General features: G+C 44.7%; 1 protein-coding gene across 3 annotated transcripts; it reads right to left on the bottom strand.

Annotated features, from left to right (window-relative positions):
• Positions 1–13813: 13813 nt before the first annotated feature.
• On the bottom strand, positions 13814–20949 carry LOC112889449 (acyl-coenzyme A oxidase 3, peroxisomal-like). 3 transcript variants are annotated; one of them, XM_025956097.1, is made up of 14 exons: positions 20345–20847; positions 17253–17370; positions 17044–17151; positions 16783–16955; positions 16604–16703; positions 16452–16526; positions 15903–16033; positions 15554–15689; positions 15352–15471; positions 15129–15275; positions 14942–15046; positions 14761–14862; positions 14331–14604; positions 13814–14252 (listed from the first exon to the last, which is right to left on the bottom strand). In XM_025956097.1, exons 1-13 carry the CDS (start codon positions 20845–20847, stop codon positions 14356–14358), a joined length of 2067 nt encoding a protein of 688 aa, XP_025811882.1. In that variant the 3' UTR covers positions 13814–14252; positions 14331–14355. The 3 variants fall into 3 exon arrangements, with proteins under 3 accessions (XP_025811882.1, XP_025811880.1, XP_025811881.1); XM_025956096.1 differs by having other exon boundaries at positions 13895–14240; XM_025956095.1 differs by having other exon boundaries at positions 13814–14604; positions 20345–20949.
• Positions 20950–26630: the final 5681 nt, after the last annotated feature.

The raw sequence follows: 26630 nt of genomic DNA, 5'->3' as shown, positions 1-26630 counted from the left end.
ACGGACCTGGAGAAACAGGCCTTTGCCATGATGAGAGACCGATCGTTTGAACATACTTATATTTTTGATGAGGAACTCCTCACGAAAACCGGTATGGACAACAAGTTTGGGTCCATCTTCCACAACGTCGGCTGGTCGGATTTTTGGAGAACTACAGAACTAGGTTCGAAACTTCTCACTCTTGAATTTCTAAGCACGCTTGCTATCACCGACACCAGCATAAATTTTTGTATGTTTAATGAAGAACTCTCTTGCACTTAGCACACGCTTAGCAATGTTTTGGGGTTCAATAAAAGATTCTCTCTAGATACTTAAGATTTATGCACCGCTGGTTGGCCATGACTTTGCACCCACAATCTGATTTGAGGCCTATTAGAACCGATGAACTTTTGATCATGTATGCCATGGTAAAGAAGTTAAGTTTTCACCCATAAAATCCATGGCGGAGCATTGGTGCTCCACTCCGACTCAAGCGGGCAGCATCGAGATGACTTCCTTAGTCACTTGAATTGCGCATGCTCTGGACATTCTTGATGGTGCCACGGTCACATACCTTGAAAAAGAATGTCCTACAATTACCGGGGAACCCTTTGTCCAAGGCCACATGCTTCGCGTGGTGGCCGATAGTTCTTTGATCATGATTTATAGGGGCTATATAACCGAAGTCCTGTTGCCATGCACGAGACTTGGGTTATATGCCATAAAAAGACTAACCCTTTCATTGGAAGAGGGGAGACCTCCTCATCCGGAAAGGAGAGAACCAGCTCGGCATAGTGTTTCAGGTGCAGGACCAACTACGAGGGCTAGGACTAGACGGTTGGGGGAAACCGTAGGGCCATCCCGTCCTCAACCTCCACCACCAGAGACGTCTGTGATAGAGGCATCCTATGGAGCATAATCTGGAGGGTGCCATGCTTGGCCATATGGCTCATGGTACACCAAAGGGGCATATCAAGTAGAACCTTCACACCAGCAATTCGGTCATGAACCGGGGAGAACACATTCTATCAGATCTGGAGCCACGGGACTACGCATATGGCATACGTATTCTAGTATAGGGGGTGGGACATGGCCCACACCCTACACCAATTGTAACTACTTGTACCTAGTAGAACTAGTCGGAACTGAAGGAAACTGCCCGAAAAGTACTCGGATAGGACTCCTGAGCTCGTATCTGGCTAGGATTTCCATGTAACTCTGTCCCCCAAACTATATAAGGGCGGGCAGGGACCCCCTCCAAACAAGATCAATCCGATCAACACCTAAGGCAATACAAACCACCACATAGGATGTAGGGTATTACGCTCGGGCAGCCCAAACCTGTCTAAACTTTGTGTTCCTTGTACCTTCGAGTTCCTGATCTCGACGACACCCTACCTACAACTCACCACCTCGGGGGTATCCCTCGATGGGCTCGGTGGTAAAACGCCGACACAGTCCGCCCGCTTCCCACCAAACTACTATGAGATTATCTCACATGTGGTGGATACGTTGGACGACACCAACACAAGAGTCCTGCAGATTGAGACCCTCGACCAAAACACCAAGATGATGAACGATTTCTTCAGAAGTTGGGATCCATACGAGTAACCGACAACATTTGGGGGAGAGGCCCCCTGCCAAGGTAAGGACCACAACCAACCTTTCCGATGCAGCTAGCTATTTGTATAATTACTTAGTTAATTTTTCTTCTATCTAATATATATATATAATAAAAAATCTGAAAATTTCAAAAATTGAAAAATGTTTGCTTTTTAAAATAAATCAACTAGGTCATGAATCTTGTTTATGCTCCTTCCATTTTGGAAATGATGAATAGTTGCTCTATTAATTTTCTACAAGTACCTTGTCTGGAACATGATACTCTACAAGTACTTGAATTGCTCAGCATAAGTGAATTATGAACCTGAAACTTTGTGGGAGCACATGTTAATCCAAACCTAAGTTGTTGAGAGGCATGATATGGCTACATTTTGGTAGAATTCCCTTATTGCTCTAGTAAGGTGAAAATCTCGGATGATTTATTTCAAAATTACAAAGACATGTTCCTCCGTGGTTATGAAATACCTACCAAGGCCAAATATTTTACATGATAAAATCACCATACAACCACTTGATTTTGTAAATGAGCCAAGTCAAATGTTGGGTCCTTAAGAGGTATGCCTTCTCGATCACCGATCATTCATGTTCACCATTCCACATCCATCCATGCCATCAATAAAATTCAATTGTCTTTATCCTACACTCCATCCAAATTTCATCAAAAACTCCCTGCATGAAAGGACATTTACTATTAATAAAAAAGAAAAAAAGAAAAGAGAAAAAGAAGATGGTCCATGGTCCAAGAAGGGAAACAAAAATATTCATACAAAATAAGAAGTTCAAAAGATGGATATTCCATGCGTGATTCCATCATCCCATGATCACTTTCATCTTGATCGGAGTTTGAGTCGGCATACACCTCTAAAGAACCAATCTTTGGATTAGCAAAATTTTGCAAACTTAGTGAGTCTCATACTACCTACCCAAGATCCACATAAGCCTTATAGATGTAGGAAGTTGAGGCTAAAGAAAAGCCTTTGGAGAGGTTTATACACTACTTGAGCGATCGAGAGTACCATAGGAGGAACATTATTTTCAAAAAAACATCAAAAAACTTTGAGATAGGATCCAAAATAGGCAATGAGTAGGAGATACTAAGGTAAGTTGTTCTACCTTCAACCGCCCAAGGCAAGGTGAAACTATACACCCCATAGGTACTAAGGTATGAAATTAACAAAAGCTAGGAGGTTCAAACAAAATAGAGTGTTGGGTTGTACACAAGTACCCGCAGAAAAGTTGGCATTGATGCAACTCCTGATCCACCAAGCCTAAGTCTTAAGCTTTGCTGAGGGACGAGCGAACGTTTAAGTTTGGGGGATTTGTTGGCAGTTGTTATCTCGATAATCGACCACCACATTCTTGGAATAATATGGAGTAAATAACAAGAAACATGTCTAGTTTTATTGAACTAATAATGTTCTATGAGTTTTGTTGAGTATTTGGTGCATGGATGTGGCAGACCAAAATTCAGCCCAAACTAAGGAAACTCTGGTTCGGCCAAACCCAAGTTGAGCCCAAATCAGCCCAACTTCGCACACATGCAAGGAAACACAAAGAGAACACATCCCATGCGTTGGTTCAATGATGGTTTGATCCTAGGGCTGCATGGAAACAACCATGGATCCATGGTCCCACAAAAGAGAGAAAATGAACCAAACTTACCGACCACCCACCTAACGAATGCATCACACATTGTCCAAGGGAGATGTCGGTGGAACGGAGGGCACCAAGGCCCTGGGTGGGGTTCGGCCAAAGTCCATGTGCTTCGGCCGAACCACACTTGTCGCCAACGCATGCTCAACCGCCTTGGACAGAGTCACACCAACCTTAGGAAGCGTTCTGGAGCATTGGATGGCCAAGTCGGTGGAACAAGTGGTTCAGCCGAACCCCCCTTGTTCAGCCAAACTAGGCCCACAGCGAACCGACCTCATCTTCTGCCTACAAGTACGCACAAGAATCCTAAACACTATAAATAGAGGGGTTGGTGCCAGAGATCAAGACACATCAAGAGGAGCTATCTACTTCACTTCTACTTTAGTTGAGTTAGGCTAGTTGTAGTTGGGAGTTAGAGTCGAGTCAAGCTTAGCCTCAGGGTTCCAGAGTCATCTTCGGGAGTTCTAATATAAGCTCTTGTATCTTTTCCTTTACTCTTTTTGTAAGACTTTGAGCTTTCAATATAAAGTTATCTTCTATCTATCTTGAGTTGATTACCTTCAACACTTCATTATTAATGCAAGTATCTAGTTTAGACTAAGCTGGGTTAGATTGGCACTAGAGCGAGTGTTGTAGTCCCTTATATGTGGGTTTCACATTCTTTCTCTTGGGCTCTTTTCCTTAGAGCCTCAAGGAGAGGGTGCTCTCTTGCTTGGAATCTTAGGAGAGTATTAAGTTATATCTATAGGTGTAGTGCCTAGATTTATCACTTAACTTGATTTGCACCCAACCCCATGGATAGTACTGGTAGCCGGCAGGTGGTGACAACCCTATCCGGCCTATGTATTCCACCACATGAGAGCGGTTGGTACTGTAGGACGTAGGAGTAGACCGCACAAGCTCACCTTCTCATCCCTTTCTGGAGCTTATCCCGTCCAGCACCCGAAGCATACTTGGACCAGCTGCAACAGTTTCTCTTCCACATCTCTGCTTCCACTTATAAATCTCTACTAGAGTTGGCTCAAGTACATAAGAAGTTTCTAGGAATCTATCTTGTCTTGTTGTTCTCCCACTACTTAGGTCGCTCACTTATTTATTTTATCAAGGTATCCTCGTGTGTCACTACTATTATTTATCTATCCTTACCTTACCCCTGCTGGGTTGTTGTTCACCAAAGTCTTGATTTATTCTGGAGATTTATTTACTGATTGCCTTAGCCATTACTGCTTCCTCGTGGAAAATATAAATTACGATACTCTGGAGTGCTCCCGGGTGAAGTGCTACAGCGTTGATTCTGTGTGCTTGCATTAATATTGAATTATATCTATGGACCAACAGTGACTGTATAGCTTTTCCTCGGGAGAGCGCACCACATGACCTAGAAGCCGCGATAGTCCTGGATGTGCAGCGTGAAGGAGTCTTAGCTGTCCCACCTCCATAGTGGTATGGTGCTCGCCGAGTAGAAGTGGTGCCACGTCCACTTGAAGCTCCCGTCACTTGTTCTCCATGGGCAAATGCCTCGTCAGGTGCAGCCATGCAATTATGCTTCGCGGCCATCCGCTTGCAACTCTGGCAGACCTTCTGCATTAGAAATGTGCAAATAACAATCCGTCCAGTCTGCAGCCATACAAATTTCATTTTGATTTAAGACCAAGTACAATCTATGCGATAGTTTCATAAACAACTAACCTCGGCAAAAGCCCATTGGTAGCCATAACCATTTTGACCTCCGCTAGCATGTGTAATCGCCACGCCAGCCTCGTTGGCAAGGCATCCAAGTTGTTGGGCCTCAATTGACTAAGTAAATAGTCAAGACATGTTTCAAGATGAGCTAAAGATTAGATCAACGACATTGGAAATACAATTGCGTGTCTTACCATGTAGTTCTGAAAAGGGGGCCCTCTCCGGTTGAACTCCGGAGCGATTGATGTCGTCATACTCATCAACAATGTCATCATCATCATCCATGTCTAGACGCTCCTCTATAGGCACATTGGATCATGGAGGCTTGACTGAAACCCTTGTCACAGAATGAAACCAACTGAGGTACGCTTTGTAATGGTTGCGCCTATGGACCAGCCCATTAGTGGGATGCATCCTCTGCCTTTGCTCCCATTGTAAAAGGGATCCAGCATGTTTAGCATGTTTAACGCGCCATCATCTTCAGAGAATAGTTTCTTCCTGTCAATATTGCTATAAACAGAAAGACCATCAAATATTAGTGTGCCAGTACTCAGACAACATTAATCATACATGAACAAGTTAAAGATCAGTTCACATACTTGTGTAAAGCTTGGGACGTCGAAATAGGCTCTAGAGGGAAGTCTTGCAATCTCCCAAACTGTCTCTTGACACGGTGTGGCAAGTGGAGCTCTACAACATACAAAATCAATGGCATGCAACTCCTCCACAACTCTTCATCCCATGTGCACATGTAGCTCAATCCTATGTAAGGCTGGAAAGAAAGCTCAGAACTCGTTAGCTCGCTCGGCTCGGCTTGGCACGTTACGCTAATGAGCGCGCTCAAGCTGGTATTTTATCTCATTAAGATAACGAGCACGAGCTATCTCGTGAGCTGCTTCCAAGCTAAACGAGCTGAGCAGTTCAACGGGGCATCGCTACAGTTGAACAACCCATGAATGCTCCAAGCCCACCAACATCCATCATCCCGGTAACAAGCATTCCACAGAGCTCATGTTGGAATATGTGAGCCTTTAGCCTAATATTTGCAATTAAAGAATTAAAAGCCCACTATTAAATGCTAGGGAGTTATTGTGTAATTTCATAATGAAATAGGACGAGGATTTCAACCATGAAGTGTTGTGGTGTGGGGCAGATGTTTTGAACCAAGTAATGGACACTATGACCGCGATTCATTCACAATGATTCATTCTGCGCGAGTTAATTGCTATTACTCTGTTTGATGGTGTTGATGACGTCCAAGTGCATCCTCTCATCCCCACACTCTCATGTATATCACCCGGTATCTTCTCCTCTTTCAAGCACGCGAATACACCTCTCTTCCTCCCTCTGCTGCTTTTCTACACTCCCATCACCGGTGCTGCGCGCACATCTCCAGCACATCTCCGGCGAGAGCAGGTGCCTCCGGAACCATTGCCCGCTGAAGGTCCTGCACCGGATAGCGGGCAATCAGGTTTTTGGGGAGCGTCTTCATGTGACCGCTCGCCCAGAACCGTGACGTCTTCACCGGCGTACTGTTCACCATCCATCCCTACGCACCAACTCCGTCCGTTGATATCGCTACCCGTACCTCTTCTTACGACTACTTCCTAAAGCTCTTAGCAACTACTTCCCAACGAGTACGACTATTTCATCAAGAAGTACAACCACTTGGTGTCTCGATCGACTACTTTCTGAAGCTGTGTGACTACTTCAACAACTGTGTGACTACTTCCTCAACAAGTATGTAACGCCCTCATTTTTATATTATTTAAATTGCATTACCAATCACTCGCTTAAAAAATCTTTTAAACCTTTTCCGCCGCTTGAGCTCCCGAAGCCCACCCCCCGATTTTCCGCCGTTCCGACATCGCGCAGTCTCTTCCTCTTTTTCCGCGGAGCCACCCGTCCCTTTTCCTTTTCCACTGGCCCCGCCGTCCCGTTACATCGCCATCGTGTCGCGGTCGGCCGCGTGCGCCTGCCCGGCCGCGATCATCGGTGCCGCGCGCGTGTCCCCTCTTTTCTTTTCTCATATTTTGTTCAAATCCATTTTATTTCTCTCTTCTAACTTTTTTCCCAGTCTCTTTTTTTTGCGCTGGCTTCCTCTTTCTTTTTCTCCCTTGTGCTGCCTACTGCCTGCTCGAGCTGTAGCCCGCTCCTTGCGCGCATGTGCGGGCCAGCGCACGACCCGCCGCTGCCCCCGTTGCTGGCTGTGCACGTGCATCACGCCGCCCGCGTCACGCCACGGCCGCCGCGGCCGCTGCTACTCGTTGTGCTGCTGCGTGCCTACTGCCCATGCATGCCAAGCCGGCGTGCGGCCCGCTGCTGCGCTGGCCCGTCTTCGTCCCGTCCCCTCGCCCTCGCAGCTTGCGCCTTGTTCCCGAGCATCCCGGCCGCCATTAATGGCGAGCCTTCTGTACTGCCCGTGACCCTCCCATGCCAGCCATCTCCCCTCTTCCTCTCGGCCTATAAATCAGACCCCCAGGCCACCCCTCACTCCGCCCACACGGCCCCAGCACCTCCCCTCCTCTACCTCACGCTGCAGCTCGCCACCGCTACTCACCATTACCGGCCACCATCCATCTCCATGGACAGCCCTCCGTAGACCGTCTCCGCACGAGGTGAGGGCCGGAATCGGACCCCCTCGGCCTCCTCTTCGTTTTCCCCTCCTCCCCGGGCGTTGCCATGCACCAGGGGGCCGGCGCCCATGGCCTGGCCGCCCCCCTCCTACCGTTTGCCCCCCCCCCTCCTGTTCTGTCTCAAGGAAGAAGAAAGGCAGACTTGTGCATAACCCCCTCCACCTTTCCTCCTTATGCAGTCCACAGCCCTCCATATCATGCGACATTATGTTCTGAATCGATTCCAAACTCCACCACGCATCAAATATTCTCTCCAAGTCTCAGGATCCACATCCGACAAATATAATAGTCTTCTCTATTTTTTTTAATCAAAGCTCTCTATTTCCCTCTTTTTTTTGCTCATCGGCGAACTTTGTTTTTATTGTGTGATTGTTTGTGTGTTGTAGCCGACGGTGTGACCGAGGAGGAGCAGGACCGCGAGCCGGAGCCCGAAAGACCCGTACCTCGAGGAGGAGCTTCTGGAAGGCTTTGAGGACGGCAAGTCCAATCCCATCCTTTGATGCATATTTATCCCAGTTTTATAAACACAACCTATTGGCCTGTTTTATAAAATGCATTGTTGCAAGACATGGTTGAATAGCCACCCCTTGATTGCTATGACAATTCCTTGATGACCTAGATTAATGTCTATATAGGGTTTGCTCTGTTGGACGTTAACTACTGCTAGAGATGCTTAGGACCTTTTATTCCCTTTATTATATTTTTAATCATGACCACAATGCGCTTTATCGAAAATAAAGGTGTGAGTGTTATACAAGATAAAATGGGATTTCGGGAAAATAAAGGAAGGATATAATATGATGAGATGGACGGTGTTTCCTGTGTGAAATGCCACGGGTGAGCTTGTACCTTTGTGGTTGAGCATGGTCGGGAGATGTCCGTCTTGTCAATGTATGGATGAACTGAGGTGTCATCTTGCCTAACCCACTTATCGTACAACCACTCGACCGTTGTGTGGGCAACGGCTTAGCATAAGCCCCACTAGTTGTTCTGCTAGCCAAAAGGAGAGCTGGTGAGCAACGGGAGATCATGGAAAAGGAATACGATCTGTGTGAGTTATGTCCCGGTTATGACTTTATTGATAGGTCATTAACCCCATGGTTGCTTCCGTGTTGGCTAGTTAGATTCAGCTAAGGTGGGTAATGACTTTGTTAGGATCCACAGCGACACTAAGGTGTTCGTAGTGCGGTATCCCACTTGTGGGTAAAGTGTACAACCTCTGCAGAGTGTAAAATCTATTCGAATAGCCGTGTCCACGGTATTGGACGAGTTACGGCATGGTCACTTCAATAGACATTTTGGGATGGCTGGTTTTGTGGCGTGAGTTGTTTTGAAAGTGTCCGGCAGTTGTGCCGTGAGCTACTGTGGACGTGGAGCCCGGTAGCATTAAAACTTAGATCCTTTGTGTAGGATCAACCCCACTTATTATTCAAATACTACAGAAATATTTTGAGAAAACTCTTTTATTAAATGAACCTTTGCATGCGTAAAACCTCGCTTTATCGCAAATGAACCCTAGCTTTACCCTTGATATATCCTGTGCATGATCTTTAGTATCCCCCGTGGGTGTGGTTGGATTTGTTGAGTACGTATGTACTCACTCTTGCCTAGTTTTTACAGAGAAGGATCCGAACTTCATTCCTGAAGACGTCGAGTAGGTCGTCGTCCTGCACCCAAACTTGCCTGTGGTTCAGGGTCTCCACAGGAAGCTTACCATGGCGCAAGACTCTGATGTTATCTTAGATTTCATTGGCACTTTAGTTTGGCTTGTAGTCCTTATGTTGTCCCTCTTGATAGTGGCGCTTCAGTGCCCGCTACCTCGATGGTTTGTACGGTAATGAATCATCTGATGTAATAAATATGTTATCAGCCTCCTGGGACTGATATTTGTATCACATTAGTCACCTCGGATGAGGGGACGCTTCAAAGTACGACCACTCGATGCCTCGATCAACTACTTCAACAACTCGATTAACTACTTCAACAACTCGTACGACTACTTCCTGAAGACAATCTGCACCGCACCGAATTCGTTCGACTACTTCAAGTAGACCAGTCGAGCATGTCTACTCCAGCTGGTAATAGTGCATCCGGTGCCTCCGGCACTAGACCCATCTAGGATATAGTCTGATACTCCTCTTTTTGATTAAATTCACGTTAACTTGAAATACGTGCACATATCTTGTTTCACTCATCATAGTTATGAAATTATTAGTATGGTATGTGTAATTTTAGAATTAAAATGCATCTGAAAATACCTATTTATCTAACAGCTCAAACCCTCCAATCAAACAGTCTTATCCACTCATATTACGAGGTCACCACAGCTCGCGTCTCGCCTGCCGTCGACTCCCTCACAAGCAGCCACCCTGCCGGCCGCTTGTGCCACAGCTCACCACACGTCCAAGCCAAATCAGTGTGGCAGCCCGAGCCAGCACCACCCTAGGCCTTTACTCAGCACTCGTTGTGTCGCACCCTGCATCCCTCGGTGTCCTCCATCTATCCGCCCCTGCTGTCCTCATCAGCAGTGACAGAGCTGAGCAAGCCTGGCTGCGAGCGAGAGCTCGAGGCTCCTCAAATCGGCCTCCGGTGATGCTGCATAATGCGAGCTCCTCTTCTCCTCGATCTGCTTCGATTTGTCATCGGTAATGTCTCTCGTAGTCTCACCTGGAATTGATAGCTCGCAAGCTAAACGAGCTGGCTCACGAGCTAGACAGAGCTGAGCCAAGCTAGCTTTTCTGCTTGTTTCATGAGCCGAGCTAGCTCGTATAGATAATGAGCCGCACCGAGCCGGGCTGAGCTGGCTCATTATCCACCCCTAATCCCATGGAATCCAGCTCGTCTCTAGTGTACGATGTTGATGGCTATTGAAACATACTGTGATCGTCAACTTCTCGGAAATAAAATAGAGCTTTGCACCATGTTTTATACATATTTTATTTAAACTGACCAAGTTCCATAAGTTCTGGATAAAATGTAAATGCAGGAGTACATGGTATAAATTTCAGGCATAATGGGCAAAATTCCAGGCCGACCGGCCTGGCACCTCCACCAACCGCCAACCGCCATGTCGTTGATCCAAGGCAAAGAAAACACACTCAACTTACCCCTAAGCCATGCATTCAATGTTGGTTTGATCAAATGGACCGAAAAGGCTTAGCACATGGAATGAAGGGCCCACACACCAGGAAAACGGCGCTAAACTTACCAATGCAAGTTGTGGGTAAACAATCTCAGCCGTCCAAGAGTCAAGGCGGTGGATCAGACGATCTGGGATGAAGTCCCTGGCTGGCCGGTCCCACCTAGGCTGGCCGGCCTCCACTTTCACGCCAAGTTAAGACCGCGCCGTGGTAGTTAAGCTAACCGCCTCCAGGAGGCAATAGAGATTGTAGGATCAAGAGGCGGTTGATGCAAGGGCCGGGCGGCGCCACTTCGTCGCCAACTGCCTACCGGCTTTACCAACCTCTTCCTCGTCACTCCTACACTATAATATAAAGGAGCATGCAGCACTTGTGAACGCACATGAAGGAGTTCTCATTCCATCTTTCACTTTCTAGAGTTAGGTCTACTAGTTTGGGAGTTAGAGTCAAGTCGAGCTTGTCTCGGGATTCCGGAGTTATCATCGGAAGTCTGGTATAGCTCTTGTATCTTTCCCTATGATATTTTATCAATATAATTTATCTTCTTTATCTTTTAAGTCAGTTTATTTTCCGCATTTATTTATCTTTCCAAGTTATCTAGCTTGTATGCGGAAGTGCTTCCCTCTAGTTTAGTCTTTGTTTTCTATCTTGTTATCAGGATCTTACCTTACGGGTGTTCTCGCCTGGATTAGGGAGCTCAAGTTAGTTCCCTAGGTTGAGGGGGATTTCTCTTGAAGGCCTCAAGAGAATTCCTAACACCAAGTGCACATGTGGTGTCTTAGTTTGGTGTTAGCTGGAAGTGTGCTCCACCCCATGGAATAGTGCGGTAGATGGCAGCTGGTGACAACTCTGTCCATCCTTTGTAGTCCACCACGTTCGGATGTTTTCAAATTAGTAGTTGTTGTTTACCGTTGGACTCCCCTCTTACCTCTTTCTGTAGTCCTTCCTCTCTATGGCCGCCGAAGTAAGCTCTAGTTCCCGATAACTAGTTCGAAGCAAGGTCTAGTCGAGTGCGGCTTGCTCATTTAGTTTAGAAGTGTTTTAGAGTCTTTCTCGCTCGCTGTTCTCCCAGCTGCTTACCGCTCTATGGTTAGAGTCTCCTATGTCACGGTCATTGTTCAACCCTTATCATATCATACCCTTTACCCCTGCAATATTAGTTGGTTGATATCTCTGGTAAGGTTTATCATTCTCTTCTTCCATAGTGCTTCCCACAAAAAATTATGATACCCTAGAATACTCCAAGCGTTGTTGAATGTGGAGTCATGGATGGCAATGCAACTGTGGCGGTGTTGTGTCTGGAGGTCGATGAGGCGGTGGGATCGGCCTCGTCAAGCTGTTCTGAGTGAGTAGCAAAGGGAGACGACTCAAGTCCGGTACACGGAGGTTCGAGCATGGATGACTTCAAGGTGGCGTGCATATTCACTAAGGTGGAGTGTGTTGAATATGTGTACAGTTCGGTTACAATTGGACTTGAGCTGTAATTGATATGTTAGGGATAGAGTTTGGGTCGGACTTTGTATCCCTAGGCCTCATAATTATGAGGGCACTACCATTGTAACCGAGACACAACTTGGCTGCTGGTGTGGGCAGCGGCGAGGCCGCAGTGGTGCCCGAATGCTGGTGTAGCTGCTATTTATGGGGAGGAGCGCCTATAGTCATACCCTGAGGATGTAGGTTCATCACTGAACCTTGTTAAAAAACATTGTGCCTTAGTGTCGTTCTCATTTTGTGTGATCTTGTGATTTGGTTTTGCGTTCTTGGTTATCGCTTCTGCACTATTATTCTAATAGAGAGGATAGTTGTTTCGGCATGGAAGAAGGCACTGATGATAGTCCTCTTGATATGATAGCGGACATGTGCATCGCTAATGAACTTGATGGTCAAAAGAAACTGTTATAAGGTATAAAAGAACTTTTTAAGTCATAAGGTGGCCCCTAGATTTAGAGATACATAATTTATATTTATTATGAAATTACTTCACATCAAGTCTTTTTGTCAGATCAGCAATGTTGTATTTAATGTAATTCTAAAGGTGTTATCCGATGCATTTTCGTAGTCATCTGTTCCGGCATATTACGATGAGATAATGAAGTATATTAGTGCCATGGGACTCGGCTACGATTTAATCCATGTTTACAAGAATAGGTGTGTATGGTTTGCAGGAATATGTACTGGGATTATGTCTCTAAAGATAAGCATCCTATACAGAGACTAATGTAGTGTTTGGTTCATGGGATGTGGTGGGATGGAATCATCTCATCCTACTTTTTCATGTTTGGTTGGTAGATGAGGTAGGATAGAGTGGCTCTCGTAGGAGAATATTCTCCTAGATACTGAACGAACTCATTCCACATGGTAGAACACAGCCATCACAGTTGGGATGTGACAATGGCCGTGACCCCAGGTCCTCAAGTGGGATGGAGGGATGGAGTGATCCTATTCTTGAAAACTAGGTTGGAACCATTCCATCCCAGCTTGCTCTCCCACCAAATACATTCTAAGAGGATTAAATCCCGTTGGAAGAGAATTGCCCGATCATAGCATCATCTTCACAAAAGAAACTAAGTATAGCCACATAGCTATAGAAAATATTAGGCTTATCAGTTTTGTTCTTGGACTCAATGTATCCACAACTTTATCTCCACCCAGCTGGTATCTTTTAAGCCAAGATCCGAGCAGGTTAACATTTAGGTCTCTCCAATTAGGGATACGTAAAATCCCCAAACTCCTTCAGTCCTGCACCATGCTAACACTTTCCCAATCTGCTAGATAACCTGTGTCTACTTTCAGAATATTCCATAAGCAGTTAGCCATATGTGTATTAATCAACTTAATTGTCCACTTTGGAAACTTAATAAAGAAAGCAGATAGTAGTCAGGGATGCTAGCCAAGCATGTCTAAATAATAACTACTCTAGCAGCATACGAGATCCAAGCAGCCTCCCACCTCCGACCTGCAGCTCTTTCCAAAATTTTATCAAATCACAGGCTGGATGTCCTCTGTCATCACTCATCAGCTTATCAAAATGCAAAGGAACACATTTGATAGAGAAACTTCCTACATGGCATCCAAAAATATGGAAGATCCTATGTGTTGATCTCCTCCTCATCTAAGTCCATAGGGATCAACTCACTTTTACAATAAAATATTTTTCATGTCAAACATTTGTGACCGGAGGGAGTATTAAGATGCACAGGTGATCAACATTTGTTACAGATGTACTCAAATATATCCATACTGATGCCTTTATAACTGCATCAATAATTTGACCAACATGAATTTGAACATGGGATCGCTGCTTGAGCATCCTGAAGGCAGCATTATCAACTTATTTTTTTTGTTACTGTTCAAACCACAGTTACATCACTCTGTAAGCTATTACTGTTGTAATACCCATTACATGGACTGTAGCCTGTAAGCTACGTTTGCTTATTGAAGCATGGTACTCTACAGAACAGGTTCAAGAAGTCCCCACTTGCGTCGTGGATCAGCATCAGCATTTCCTTCCATTTTGAAAAAGCATCTGCGTTTCCAACTATACACTTCACAACAATTATCATAAACTTTGTAAACTACAGGAAGCAGCAAATGCATCTGTACTTCCACTGGATACCTGGCTTCTATATGGAAATCTGAGATTAGTGGCTCCCGGTTGACAGCGCATTTGCCTCAATCCAGTCAAAAGCAAGTGGACTAAGGAATGCATCAGGGATTCCAAAAGAACTGACAACAGCAAGCGCATGGTGCCTGAGTTCACTGCACAGTTTCAAGACTTCTTTCCGCACACTGACTACGTTGTCACGTGACAAATATCCATATCTTAAGAAAGACGCAGATTCATCTATGCTGACCATAACATATAGAGACCTCAGCAAGAGCAGCACCTCCTGGAATATGAAAGGTTACATTAGCATTATGTTGCAATGAAATATGAAACATAATTCAACTTTCCAATGAAAAAGACAAAAGAAAGGATTGATTTATTCGACAATAGTGGCAAGCAAAATAATACAATTGTGCACTAAACAAGAGTGTGAATATACCTTTAGGGAACCAGAAGGAACATTCATCTCATCTGCCAAAAATATTTGGAGGATTGTACGCTCAGTAAATGCTCTAGCTAAATCTTCAGCAAGTTGGTAGCTCTGGGAGAATGTCATTTATATCAATGACAAAGAAATTTTTGAACAGGAAAAATAGCGCACAGTGAAATCCGAATTATACCAGCATCAAAGCCTTTTCTCTGCTTTTTCCTTGCGCAAGATGGAGAGAAACGTCCTCCGTGAACTGCTTTAGTAAATCTCTCTCCCTTAAGCAGTACAGGTCCATCTATTCATGTGCACAAACCCAAGCTCTAAGTCTGTATGCATGCCAGAGATATATTAGAAGTAACAAACTAAAATATGGTTACCTGGAACTTGGAGCTCCTTAATATGCTACTTGTCAGCTTATCAGGAATAACAGGGCTTGGACCATTTAAGTGTTCCAATCCCAATCCCTTGAATGGTTTCTTCTTCTTTTGTGCAGCCAAAAATTCAGCATAAAGTGCTTTGCTTACCTAAACAAGATTAAATTTTTACCACCACACGAAGCAGCTTTCATGAAATACGTGGATGACTGAAAACAACAATAACCTGCTGCATTAGAACATTATTATCACCCTCAAATGTGGACTGGACATCAAATTCAGCTTTGAAAATTCCTATGCGGTTCTCAGTCTTTAGACCTTGGCCTCCACAGGCCTCACGACACTCCTATACATTTAATAGAAACTCCAGTGAGAAAAGTGACTGGAATAAAGAAACATAACGGTAGCTCTATCAACACTAACAGTACCTGAAGCGTAATCATATTCTGCCAAGTTAGTGTGGCCTTCAGGGCACTAGAGTAAATGTGTATGGCTTTGCTCATTTCAGGAGTTCTCTTGACATACATCTTTTTCATAAAATTACCAGCACTGCTCATCAGACATCTGCACAAGGAAGCATAGTGAAATGATAGCTGCTACATAAATGAAACCATTGGCAAAAAAGTGCTATGATTTATCACTATCAATTACAGAGTATGGAAGCTTTGTACCACAAGAAGGTAATTAGCTTGGAACAAAAATTAGCTAAACTAGAGTAAGAAGTTGTATTAAATATTAACTATAGGTACACAAAACAATAGCAAGATAGTAGCATACACTTTGGCTAGCAGTGGTAGAAGGCGTCGCTGGTGACTGGGATAATCTAGCAACAACATTTCAGGACCATCTGGTGTTAATGAAAAGGCCCTCCTCGACAAACCATATCTCATAGCAATCGCTAAGCCTACCTGTATGTATGGAAAGTAAATAGCATATCACTATGTCCAATACAGTTGTATCCATGCTTCAACACTGAACACCAGGCACATTCGCTCAGTAAAGAGTAAAACTTGGCCAAGCTAGTTATTTTAGAACAAATCAACCCTATCTTTGCTGGCAAAAAGATAGAATCAGTTCCTTCAAACAAACAATCAGGTCCCAGATAATTTCCATGCTTGTTCAAATGAGCTAGGTTTTGCAGGGAAAATCAACTTGTTATCTATCCCTTGTTCAAATGAGCTGGTTGGTTACCCCTTACTGGGACAAGTTTGATTAATTACCTTGTTGAATTTTTAAAGCAAATAACTGCAAGCTTAGGGGACTATATTTGTCAAATTCATCATCCAAAACATTTCTATCTGTGTTTACAGGAAAAAAATGCCACACCTTTGAAATGTAGACTGAATTAACTGCAATATTTACTCGACCAAGTGTGAGCGGAGAAAGGAAAGCTGCAAACCTCTGCAAATCAACATTGTTACTTCTTCAGAGAAAATTAACAAAACATCTATCATGTCAACATATTGAGTGAAGCGGACCTGATCCGGATCATCTATCACGCTAACATATTGCCCATTTGGCAAAACATCAGCAACCAAATTAAGCAAGTTCTCGCGAGGAACACGTATATTCTGAAACCTGGTATTGAGGTAAAAGGTAGATTGATATACAGTGAATGGCATATATAACAAGAAAAAAAAGAAATACAATTACTCACCAAATCCGCCCATTATCAACACCATTCAATCCAATCTTATGGCCACAGTCAGCTATATGGATATTAGGCAACACATTTCCATCTTCATCCCTAATTTGAGCCACAAAAGCATGGACTCCTTCATTTTTCCCATTTATATCGAGTTGAGAAAAGACTATTGTATGCGTCGCATGCTGCAAAAGGGCATGAACATTTTTAGTAAGTTATAACCAAATGCGCAGCTTAGACACATAGAGTTAGGAAAGTAAAGTGTTATCTTACGTTAGCTGCTCCACCAATCCAGTACTTCTGAGCTGATTCACATGGAGTATTTATGATAAACTCTCTTGCTTTTGAATCATAAGTTGCTATTGTCTCTATTCCTCGCACCTTTTGTATGAAAGAAACAGTGAAGCAGAGCTTAATCAGCATGGTAACCAAGATATATACCATCCGAAATTGAAATTCTTAGCCCAAAAATCTGCACTGACATTGCTTCCATGGCCTAGTTCTGTCATTGCAAAACAACCCTTGACATCATAATTTTCCGTGGCCAACAACCACTTGTCATGGTGGCGCTTTGTTCCAAGAAACTTAATAGCACTGCCCCTGGAATATTAAAGAAATTATACAAACTAAACATGAGAAAAATGGAACCAAAAGAACTCCATATAATAAATACAATAAATTTGGACTCAATACAATACAAAATACAATAAATAATTGTATGATTTTCTATTAAGGCTAAAATTAAGGTGCAGGCTAATATTAGCTCCTTAAATTTGGATGTGAATTCAGCTCAATGTTTTCAAAGAGGGATGTAAACATGTCATCAAAGAGGACCGCTTCCAGATAACTTTGTAAATGTAAAATTAGTGATAGAAATTCTGGAAGAGCCAGTATTTGTGCTGAACAAAAAATTAAATTAATTGCCAAAGGAAATAAGAAAAGTTGATCCATGGTGGAAGGCAGCCCAGCAAGGCATTGAGTATTTTTGGGGACTGGGGGGTCTGAGTCCCTGGTTGGTAGTACCAACAACAGTAAAACTAGGTGAACTGCTACTGCAATACAAGCTCGTTCTTGCCAAAGGAAATATCTAAGGAAAAACGTGCTGTTTTTTTTCCAACCATTCCTGTACGTTAGTCGAAAGAGCCACAAGAAACTCTTAGAAACGACCATCTAGATGTGAAAAGACAGAGGCTGCAGTCTTTTATTTTATGTGACAAGTCCGAAATAAATTCTAATAAAAGAACAATATTGAAGGACATCCTGATGCTGGCATCAATCATAGCTTCGAGCTGTTCGACACCAGCTCCATAGCTATTGGATACAAACTAACCATTTTTTTTGTTAGTATAACCAATCCAGCACAAGCGACGGATTTTTATGATGGCACAACACAAGCAACACAACAGAATCACAATCTCAAAGTTTCCACACCAGTGTATCATAACACCAGATGAAACTTAATCCAATGAAACAAAAAATGAAATAAAACTTGTTAATTTGTCATGAAGCTTGGGAATGTTTTAGCAGTAAGCACCCAGTAACTACGCAGAAAGGATCTGGCCTAAAACTGTGAATAACGCTGGAAGTAGTTGTAGCAGTAATCATCAAAGGAAGAAGTGGACACCAATCTTGATGGCCAGAGAGAATGGTCATAGATGCCGATGCAGTCGAGGAGGGTAATCTTATAGAGTTCGGCCTCGGCGCCGTCGTCGCTGAGCCACCCTCGGAACACCCCGCGCCGCGTTAGGTACGCGATCCGCTGCATGGTTGCGTCCTGCTGCCCTTCCTTCCCCTTGTTGAAGTCCGGCGCCACGAACACCCTGCCGCCCGTCCCCACGCGCCGGCTGCGGAAGAGGGGGCTCTCCTCCATGGCGTGGAAGCGCCAGTCACGCGTGGGCAGGTTGTGCCCGTCCAGCAGCCGTCTGAGGTCGCTCTGTGCGAACGCCGGCGGCGACTCGCTGGACTCCGGCGCGACGTAGCTCAGGCAGCAAGACGGTTCCAAGGAAATCCTCCCTGGGACAGGAGCCGTGGCGCCAGCAAGGTGTTGCGCGATGGCGGCGGCGCGGCGAGCCTCCGGTGAAGGTGAGGTCGGGTCCATCGCGGATCACGAAAGGTTTGGGGTTCTGCACGGAGAAGGCAAAGCCGTGGAGGAGGTCTGGATGATTACACGGGTGTGGGAGCGGGACAACGAAGCAGCTTTGAGGTAAACGAAGAGGCGGGATGAGAACGAGCGCTAGCTCGGTCGGTCGTGTCGCTGGTGTGCGAACGGTTGGGCGCAAGTTGATCCCTGGATCGCTCGCGTTTCTCACCAGGGTATGTCCCATATTAAATTTCGTTGCCTCTCAAGCGTGGAGCCACAAAGGGACTGCAACGCATCCGTCGCCTACGAAGTTTTCCGGCGGACGCGATTCTAGTATGTGTGTAGTTGTAGGTTTGTTTGTACGTTTGTGGCATGAGTGAGGTGTGCGTATGTAGGGTGGATGTGCGTGCATGTATAAACAGATTCTACAGCTGTACCCAGATGAGAGGCAAGATGACGAATGAAGCGGGAGCAAGATTCCAAAGCGCGAGAGTAGAAACCGAGCGAACGTGCCAATGAAAGAGTACGCGGGAGTTAGCGTGGACATACTGTATGAACATGCCAAGTGAATAATAGTCTCACGTTCTGCATCTGCGTTTAGTACAATTCGTACGCTTGTTGTTCAGGCCATCACACGGGAAATTTTAGTTTCAACAAACAACAGATTTGAAAATTTCAACCTTTGTTCCATTTTCAACAGATATACCCCTACTTACTACAGTAGACAGTCTTGCAAATTTTCCAACCTAGAACTAAATAAAACAGAGAGATTCAAGGATATACATATACTCTTACTTCCAATCAAAATAAACGTAGCAAAGCATACAGCCACCGGCACCAAGCATTTTGACTCTTGTTCTTAGGCCAACTTGGTCTTCTATCTTATCACCATGGAAAAGTATGTATAAATAAAAGCCACTACTATTTGGGTACCAGATAAACCAGTTTGTAAAGAAATCCTTATTACTCCGTACTCCGTATTTGTCATACTCCATAGGTTGGTCAACGGTGAGTTATTATATACACATATAAAAAACAGAACTTGTGATCACATTCGTATCTGAGAACATAAGACATTTCAAACCCGAGTCAGCAAAAGGTACTAAAATCCCCGGAGATCTTAACTAACCCAAACAGCGCTGCAACTAAAATTCTTACAAGAGCAACCGGAGGGAACCTAAATTCATCATAACAGAAGCGTCAAAGTTTCCCTGATTTTGATCAAGTTAATCTTCTTAATTTCATGTCAGAACAAGGCATCGTCCTAATAGAATGCAACCAGTGCACATTAGGACAGAGGCGAAGCTCCTAGCTCTAGGATGAACACCATAGACGACCATCTGAAGTCAGAGCCCGAAACAGAGGAGATAGATACCCGCGCAATTCTTCAATAATAAGCGTTGTTCTTATGCGAATTGTAAGCATCCAATCGAGTAATCGACGAGAAAACGTGGGATGAGGAAAACCGACGGGCAATTGGGGGAATTGGCGTACCAGAGGAAGAAGTGGACGCCAATCTTGATGGCGAGGGAGTGGTCGTAGACGCCTAGGCACTCGAGCAGCGCGAGCTTGCGGAGCTCAGCCTCGGCTCCGGTCTCGGTGAGCCACCCGCGGAACACACCTCGCTGCGCCAGGTGCGCGACGCGCCGCATCGTGGCCTCCCGCTGCGCCTCCTTCCCGTCGTTGTAGTCCGGCGCCACGAAGACCCTACTCCCACCGCCACGCTGACGCGGGCAAAAGAGCTGGCTCTCCTCCATGACGCGGAAGACCCAGTCGCGCTCCATGAGGTGGTGCCCGTCCAGTAGCGCACGGAGCTCCGTGGGCGGGAACGCCGGCGCGTTCTCGGCCGACTCCGGCGGCGCGTAGCTGAGGCATGGGGAGGTGCCCAGCAGCGCGGCCGCGGCGGCGAGGGGCGGTGGAGCGGGGAGCGCGCCGGCGGCGAGGTGCCGCGCGATGGCGGCCGCGCGCCGGCCTGCGGGGGATAGGGCGGGGTCCATCGGCGTGCGGGGATTTAGACCCTGAGGTGAGCTGATGGGGGAAAGCGGACCGGGCAACGCAGGCAGGGGAAGGAGGATACTTGCAACCTATCGATTCCCGTACAACGACGAAGAGCTGCCTGCTTTTTAAAAAACAGAAAAGCGGTGGCCCATACCGGACGGAGAGATTGCTGGTCGTTGCGCGCTACAACTGTGACTCCGTGAGATGGTCGCCCGGATGGGCGTCGTTGCGCGTTACAATTGTTGACGTCTCACCCTCTCCGTCCGCATGCAATCTCTTATTCGGATTGCCGTCCAAACCACCGAAGCAAATTCGTTTTGAAGTGGGCGGTCGTCGGTTTCGGCTCTGGCTTGTCACGCTTTGGATGTTTTTGGATGAGCTATGGTTGGAATTGGATGCTATTAGCATCTACTAATATTCATACTTCGTGCTAAAGTTTTTAAGCTTTAGTAAAAGTTTAGTCCACCTATTAGATCTCCTATTTGGGAAAGCCAGTGGTAAATTAGTATTTTTGGATATTAGCACTTGAATCTAAATATCTTCTTCGTATTATAATCGAATATGGAACGAAACACTCGACTGTTCAAAGGATGATCATGATACACTAAGGCTAGTTCTATTAGATGTATTTCCAACATCAATACTCTCCCGGCCTAGTATCAAGCACGATGCACGAACTCAAGTTTAATGTGACGTTAAACTAGATCCAATGGCAAGTGTCATGGTGAGTCCTATGACTCTGTTGACGTTAAAAATTTGTAGAATTATTTATAAAAGCTGATAGGATCATGGAGAGGTTTATTCGAGTCAAAATTGTCAAGGATCCCGGTCAAACTTGACGTGACAAACGGTCAAAGCTGGGCGCGGACTCGGTCAGAGGCGCGGCTGAAAGCAGTTCGGATAGGACTCAGAGATGATGTCAAGAGAAAATCTAGGAGTCTGATCTCATTCGTGGATATCTTGTAAATATAGTAGATTTAGTTGTTTTTTATTTTCGTTCAAGTTTGTTAAGTCGTGACAAGTTAGGATTTTTAGCCCCCATGCTATAAGTAGCAGATCTTAGGATTTTATAAAAGATAATCGTCATTCAATACAACTCTTTTGGACACTTCATCAAAACCTTAGTGTTAGGGTTAGATCCCCAGGTACCCGCAAGGAAGCTACCCATAAGGAAAAAGAAGTCGGGCTCCTACTATGATTCCTCTGTAATCCTACTAGGAGTCTACCCTGTGACCGACTAGTAACCCGCGCCCCCTATGATATATAAAGGAGGGCTGTGGTACCTAGATCGGTGGAACAACTAACAGACAACTTAACACTCAAGCGCAGGGTGCAATATATAATACTCCAAACAGCACGTTGGGCATTACGCTACTCAGACGGTCCGAACCTATCTAAATCTGTGTCTTGTATCCTCACTTTTACCTTCAAGTTTTACCTTCAAGTTCCAGATCCGGCAATCCCCCAAATAATCTCCTACCTTATGGTATCCCTAGATAGACTGGCGGTAAAAATACCGACAGCTGGCGCCCACCGTGGAGCAGATCGCCGAGATCATCGGGCGAGCCTGAAGGACCTCTTCATCAAGATTATCCACTCCACGCGGCGGATCAATTCATCAAGTTTGAGATCGGATCTTTGAGCGAACGACTACGTTGACCTCGACTACGCAGCTCGACTCTAGCTCGTGCCGTGCCACTAACACGCCGGCGACTACTTCAACTACTCGTGATAGGAGGATGAGTTCCGATCTTCCGAGAGGTACGGTAAACTTGATTGGTGGAGAACTCAACGTTGATCAACCAAGACTCCAAACGAATAGAACCTCGCAATCACTGCACCACTGCTCCGTTGGTTATCACCCGTGACACACGAATGACCTCGCCACGAAGGCTTATCCCTACAAGCGCAATCAAGAACACAAGCAAGAACAGGAGATGTAATCAAACAAACTTGATTACGAGATGGGGTCTCACAAACCGTTGAACGGCGACACCGTTCGATGACAGATTGAATCTAAGCAAAAACCCCAAACCCTAATGTTGCGACGGCCACTGAATAAAAAGGGGTTAGGGGCGTGCAAGCGTGGCAGAACCAACTTGAATTACACCGGCTCAAGTGCACTGATCCTTTCTCGGGAGTCAGTAAAGGCTCAACTGCACTTCAAACAGTATAATCCTGTGGTCTGTCGGGTAAAGTCCCGATAAAACCACCCAACTCAGGATCAAAACAAGCTACCTCGCACGAAGGCGAGTCCAGAGATACAAACACTGACCATTTTTACATCATAGGCATAAGATTACATTAGTATTCAAACTTAGTATTAGCAAACCTAACTAGTATGAATTTATACAAAATTGTTAAGTTTTAAGTAGCTGCAGCAGAAAGTCGAAATGCGACACTACCAGACGTTGCGCAACAGATGTTTGAGCTAAGCCCATGCTCAACATCACTCGGAGGGACCTGTGTTGGCCGGGGACGGATCCCACTCCACGGACCAACCATCGGGAAGAGCATAGGGCCATGGTACAGGTGGAGTAGAGTCCTCAGGAGGATTACCTGAACAAAAGTCACAATGCAAGGCTGAGTATCCTAATACTCAGCAAGGCTTACCCGTTTCATGGTATATTTAGCCATGTAACTAGACTATGAAGGCTGGTAATGGCTTTGGGTGTAATTTCAACTGAAAAGCAACAAAGAGTGGGTCCTTAATTTAAGCTTTTAGCTTTCAAGTTCTAGGTAGTTATCCATTCTAAGTAAGCAACTATAGCTACTCAAACATGGTAGAACTTTCTTGACAAACATCATCTTTCATCATCATCAAGTTGCTCTTATTACTCTATGTGGCAAAGGGATCAAGCAGTCTCAATCTCCGCGAGAAACGGACAAGTCTGAATCAAATTTCAAAACCTTGCAAGGCAAACCTAACTCACACGCTTGGAACATCCAATGATCATTCCAACGCAACCGTTTGCCTTTCACTCCGACTCGTGGATCAGTGCCACCACAAGTGACTGTAGGACCATACACACATCCAATGTGCAGGACGTACGTCTGTAGCGCGACTACATGACCGTACTCCTGTCCGCGGCGCGGAACGTACTCCCGCACGTCGGTGCGTGAGAAAAACCAAATTACGAGTGGTGGGGGGTATGTCCACTTCTCGGGCCGATTGGTTACTAGGCTTACCGCTTACCATATTTCACGGCATGTGGCTAGTACTTTCAAACGTGTGGTAGAACAGCCTGAATTATTCCGGTTCAAGTGCGCTAGTCATCGCTATACAGATGATACTAACTCAACGCACTTCAAACGGAACAACCCATTGGTCTGTCGGGTCTCCGCCCGATGCAACCACGGTTCAACAGGATCGAAGCAGGTTTACCTCGCACGAAGGCGAGTTTACAGTCGCACAATAGCGCATCAACTTTTAATTCACAGCATATTAAACACTATTACAAACCGTTTCAAATTTAAGGTAATAAACAAACATTGTTTAAAGCGACAAGCTAAACATGCCTGTCAAGTTCACAGCGGAAGAAAATTAACACGCGACTACACACGTCGCGAAGGTTGACACCACACTCAGCCCGAAGTATGGCGTCATTCAGGAGGGTCACTGCCAGCCGGGGACGGATCCCACTCCACGGACCAGCCAAACGGAACAGAAGTTGGCCATGCAGAACTATCCGTGGGGTTCTCGAGGGTTATACCTGAAAAAATTCACTAGCAAGTCTGAGTATACTAATACTCAGCAAGGCTTACCCGGAATTGGGTTATACTTTGCCCATAACTAGACTTATAAAAGTTTAAAATGGTTCTGGGTTTAATTTCAGCTGAAAAGTAATAAAGAGTATGAACTAACTTTCATATTTTAGCTTTCAGATTCTAGTTTCATTAACCATTCTAGATAAGCACCTATTCTAGACAAACAAGGTAGAGATTAATATCCATCCAAATTATTTCATAATGGTTACTGTTCTTACTCTATGTGGCAGAAGGAATAAGCAGTCTCAATCTCCGCGAGAAACGGACGATTCTGAATCGAATTTCCAAATCTTGCAATGGTAAACCTAACTCACATACTTGGAACATCCAAGATTGTTCCGTAGCAACCGTTTCCCTCATATTCCGGGTTATAAATCAGGGCCACCACAAGCGACTGCAGGACCGTACGCACACAATTGTGCAGGACATACGTCTGTAGCGCGACTACATGATCGTACTCCTATCTGCTATGCAGAACGTACTCCCACATGTTGGTGCGTGTGTACAACAGAAACCAAATAATTGAGTGGTGGAGACATGTCCATTTGCCGGGCCATTCAGGTACTAGGCTTACCGCTTTACCATATTTCACGGCATATGGCTAGTACTTTCAAATGCTTAGCCACCACTAACACACACTGCGATCTTAACAACTTTTATCAACATAGACGGGGTAACCTTCCGAGTCATGACACTGCACATGACCCCATCCATCATCCTTATAGTGATTGCATAATAGTAAGCATTCAACTCCTATATCGCGCGAGTGACAGGAACCCGACTTCTACCGGTCCTATTAGCAGAGTATTTATTCGATAAGGACTCGGGCACATTACATAGGTTCCTAGTATTAATGCATCTAGGGTTCCATTTCAACTCCTAGACTTAATGCAGGATATAATTTATAAATATAAGATTGTATAATGTAGTAATTTGAAATACTGGGTTATGCACCGGGGCTTGCCTTCTTGAGCTGGGCTAGGGTCAGTGGTGTCAGAGACTTCCGAATTTTGGTTCGGGGCTTCAGTTAATATCTCGGCGACGCTCGCAGGATCTTCAGAAAATCCACGCTCGGGTTCCTGAACCAGCTCGTAGATTCCGTCGTCGAGCGTTGCTGACTCTACATGATATGCAATGATTTAAGTGAGATGGTTCTTGAGTTAAGGATTTTACTTCATAATAAGGTTGCAATCCAACAAATTAACAAGCTTAAACTCATGAAACAAGGGGGGGGGGGTTGGATCCAAAGCTACTATTTACACTCAATTTATGGTTATATTAATGGAATTACTTTGAAGTAATTTGACAAGTTTGATTTTTATTTTAAAAAACATAAAGGTCCTGACCTTGAATTTTTGGTGGATAAGCGTATTCCTAACAATAAGCTTATTGTGAATTTTTCATAATTTTCTGAAAACAGAAACTAAAGCATTTGAATTTAAGTTCAAATTTCAAGTTTAAATTCAAACCTTAAGCAAATAGAGCTTTAATTTCTTGAAAATTTAATTAGGAACTTATTATCAACAGATTGAGTTATGTTAAAAAGATCTAAGCAGGAAAGTTTTAGGAACATGTTAAAATAAATTCAAACTATTTCAAATTTGATTTTCAAAAGTTTAAAAGAACTTAAACTACAGAGCAGTACTCTGTATGAAATTTTCACACAAGCTTACTTATTATTTAAACAGGCTACACACCAAAAATCACAAGAAAATAAGCTTGTATGCAAAAGTTATGCATAAGATACCCTTTTACTTAAGTTTAAAATAAATCAAAACGTATTTAGTTTCAAACCAGACTTTACTAACAAAAGTTGTAGAATTATACTTCTAGATTCCAACAAAACTAGTTTGGCAATTTTTGGATTTTTCTACAAATTCCTATGGATTTTACAAGTTGACTGATTTGTGTTTAGAGAGGGGTGCTACTTTCTCACAGATAGACCCCTGGAAACTTTTGAATCCTCGCAATTGAGTCCCTGGTCGAACTACACAGGAGGTCCGACCGATTGCCG

This window comes from Panicum hallii, chromosome 4, assembly GCF_002211085.1.
Source record: "Panicum hallii strain FIL2 chromosome 4, PHallii_v3.1, whole genome shotgun sequence".
Classification (NCBI taxonomy): domain Eukaryota; kingdom Viridiplantae; phylum Streptophyta; class Magnoliopsida; order Poales; family Poaceae; genus Panicum; species Panicum hallii.
This window is presented reverse-complemented; position numbering and strand designations above follow the sequence as displayed.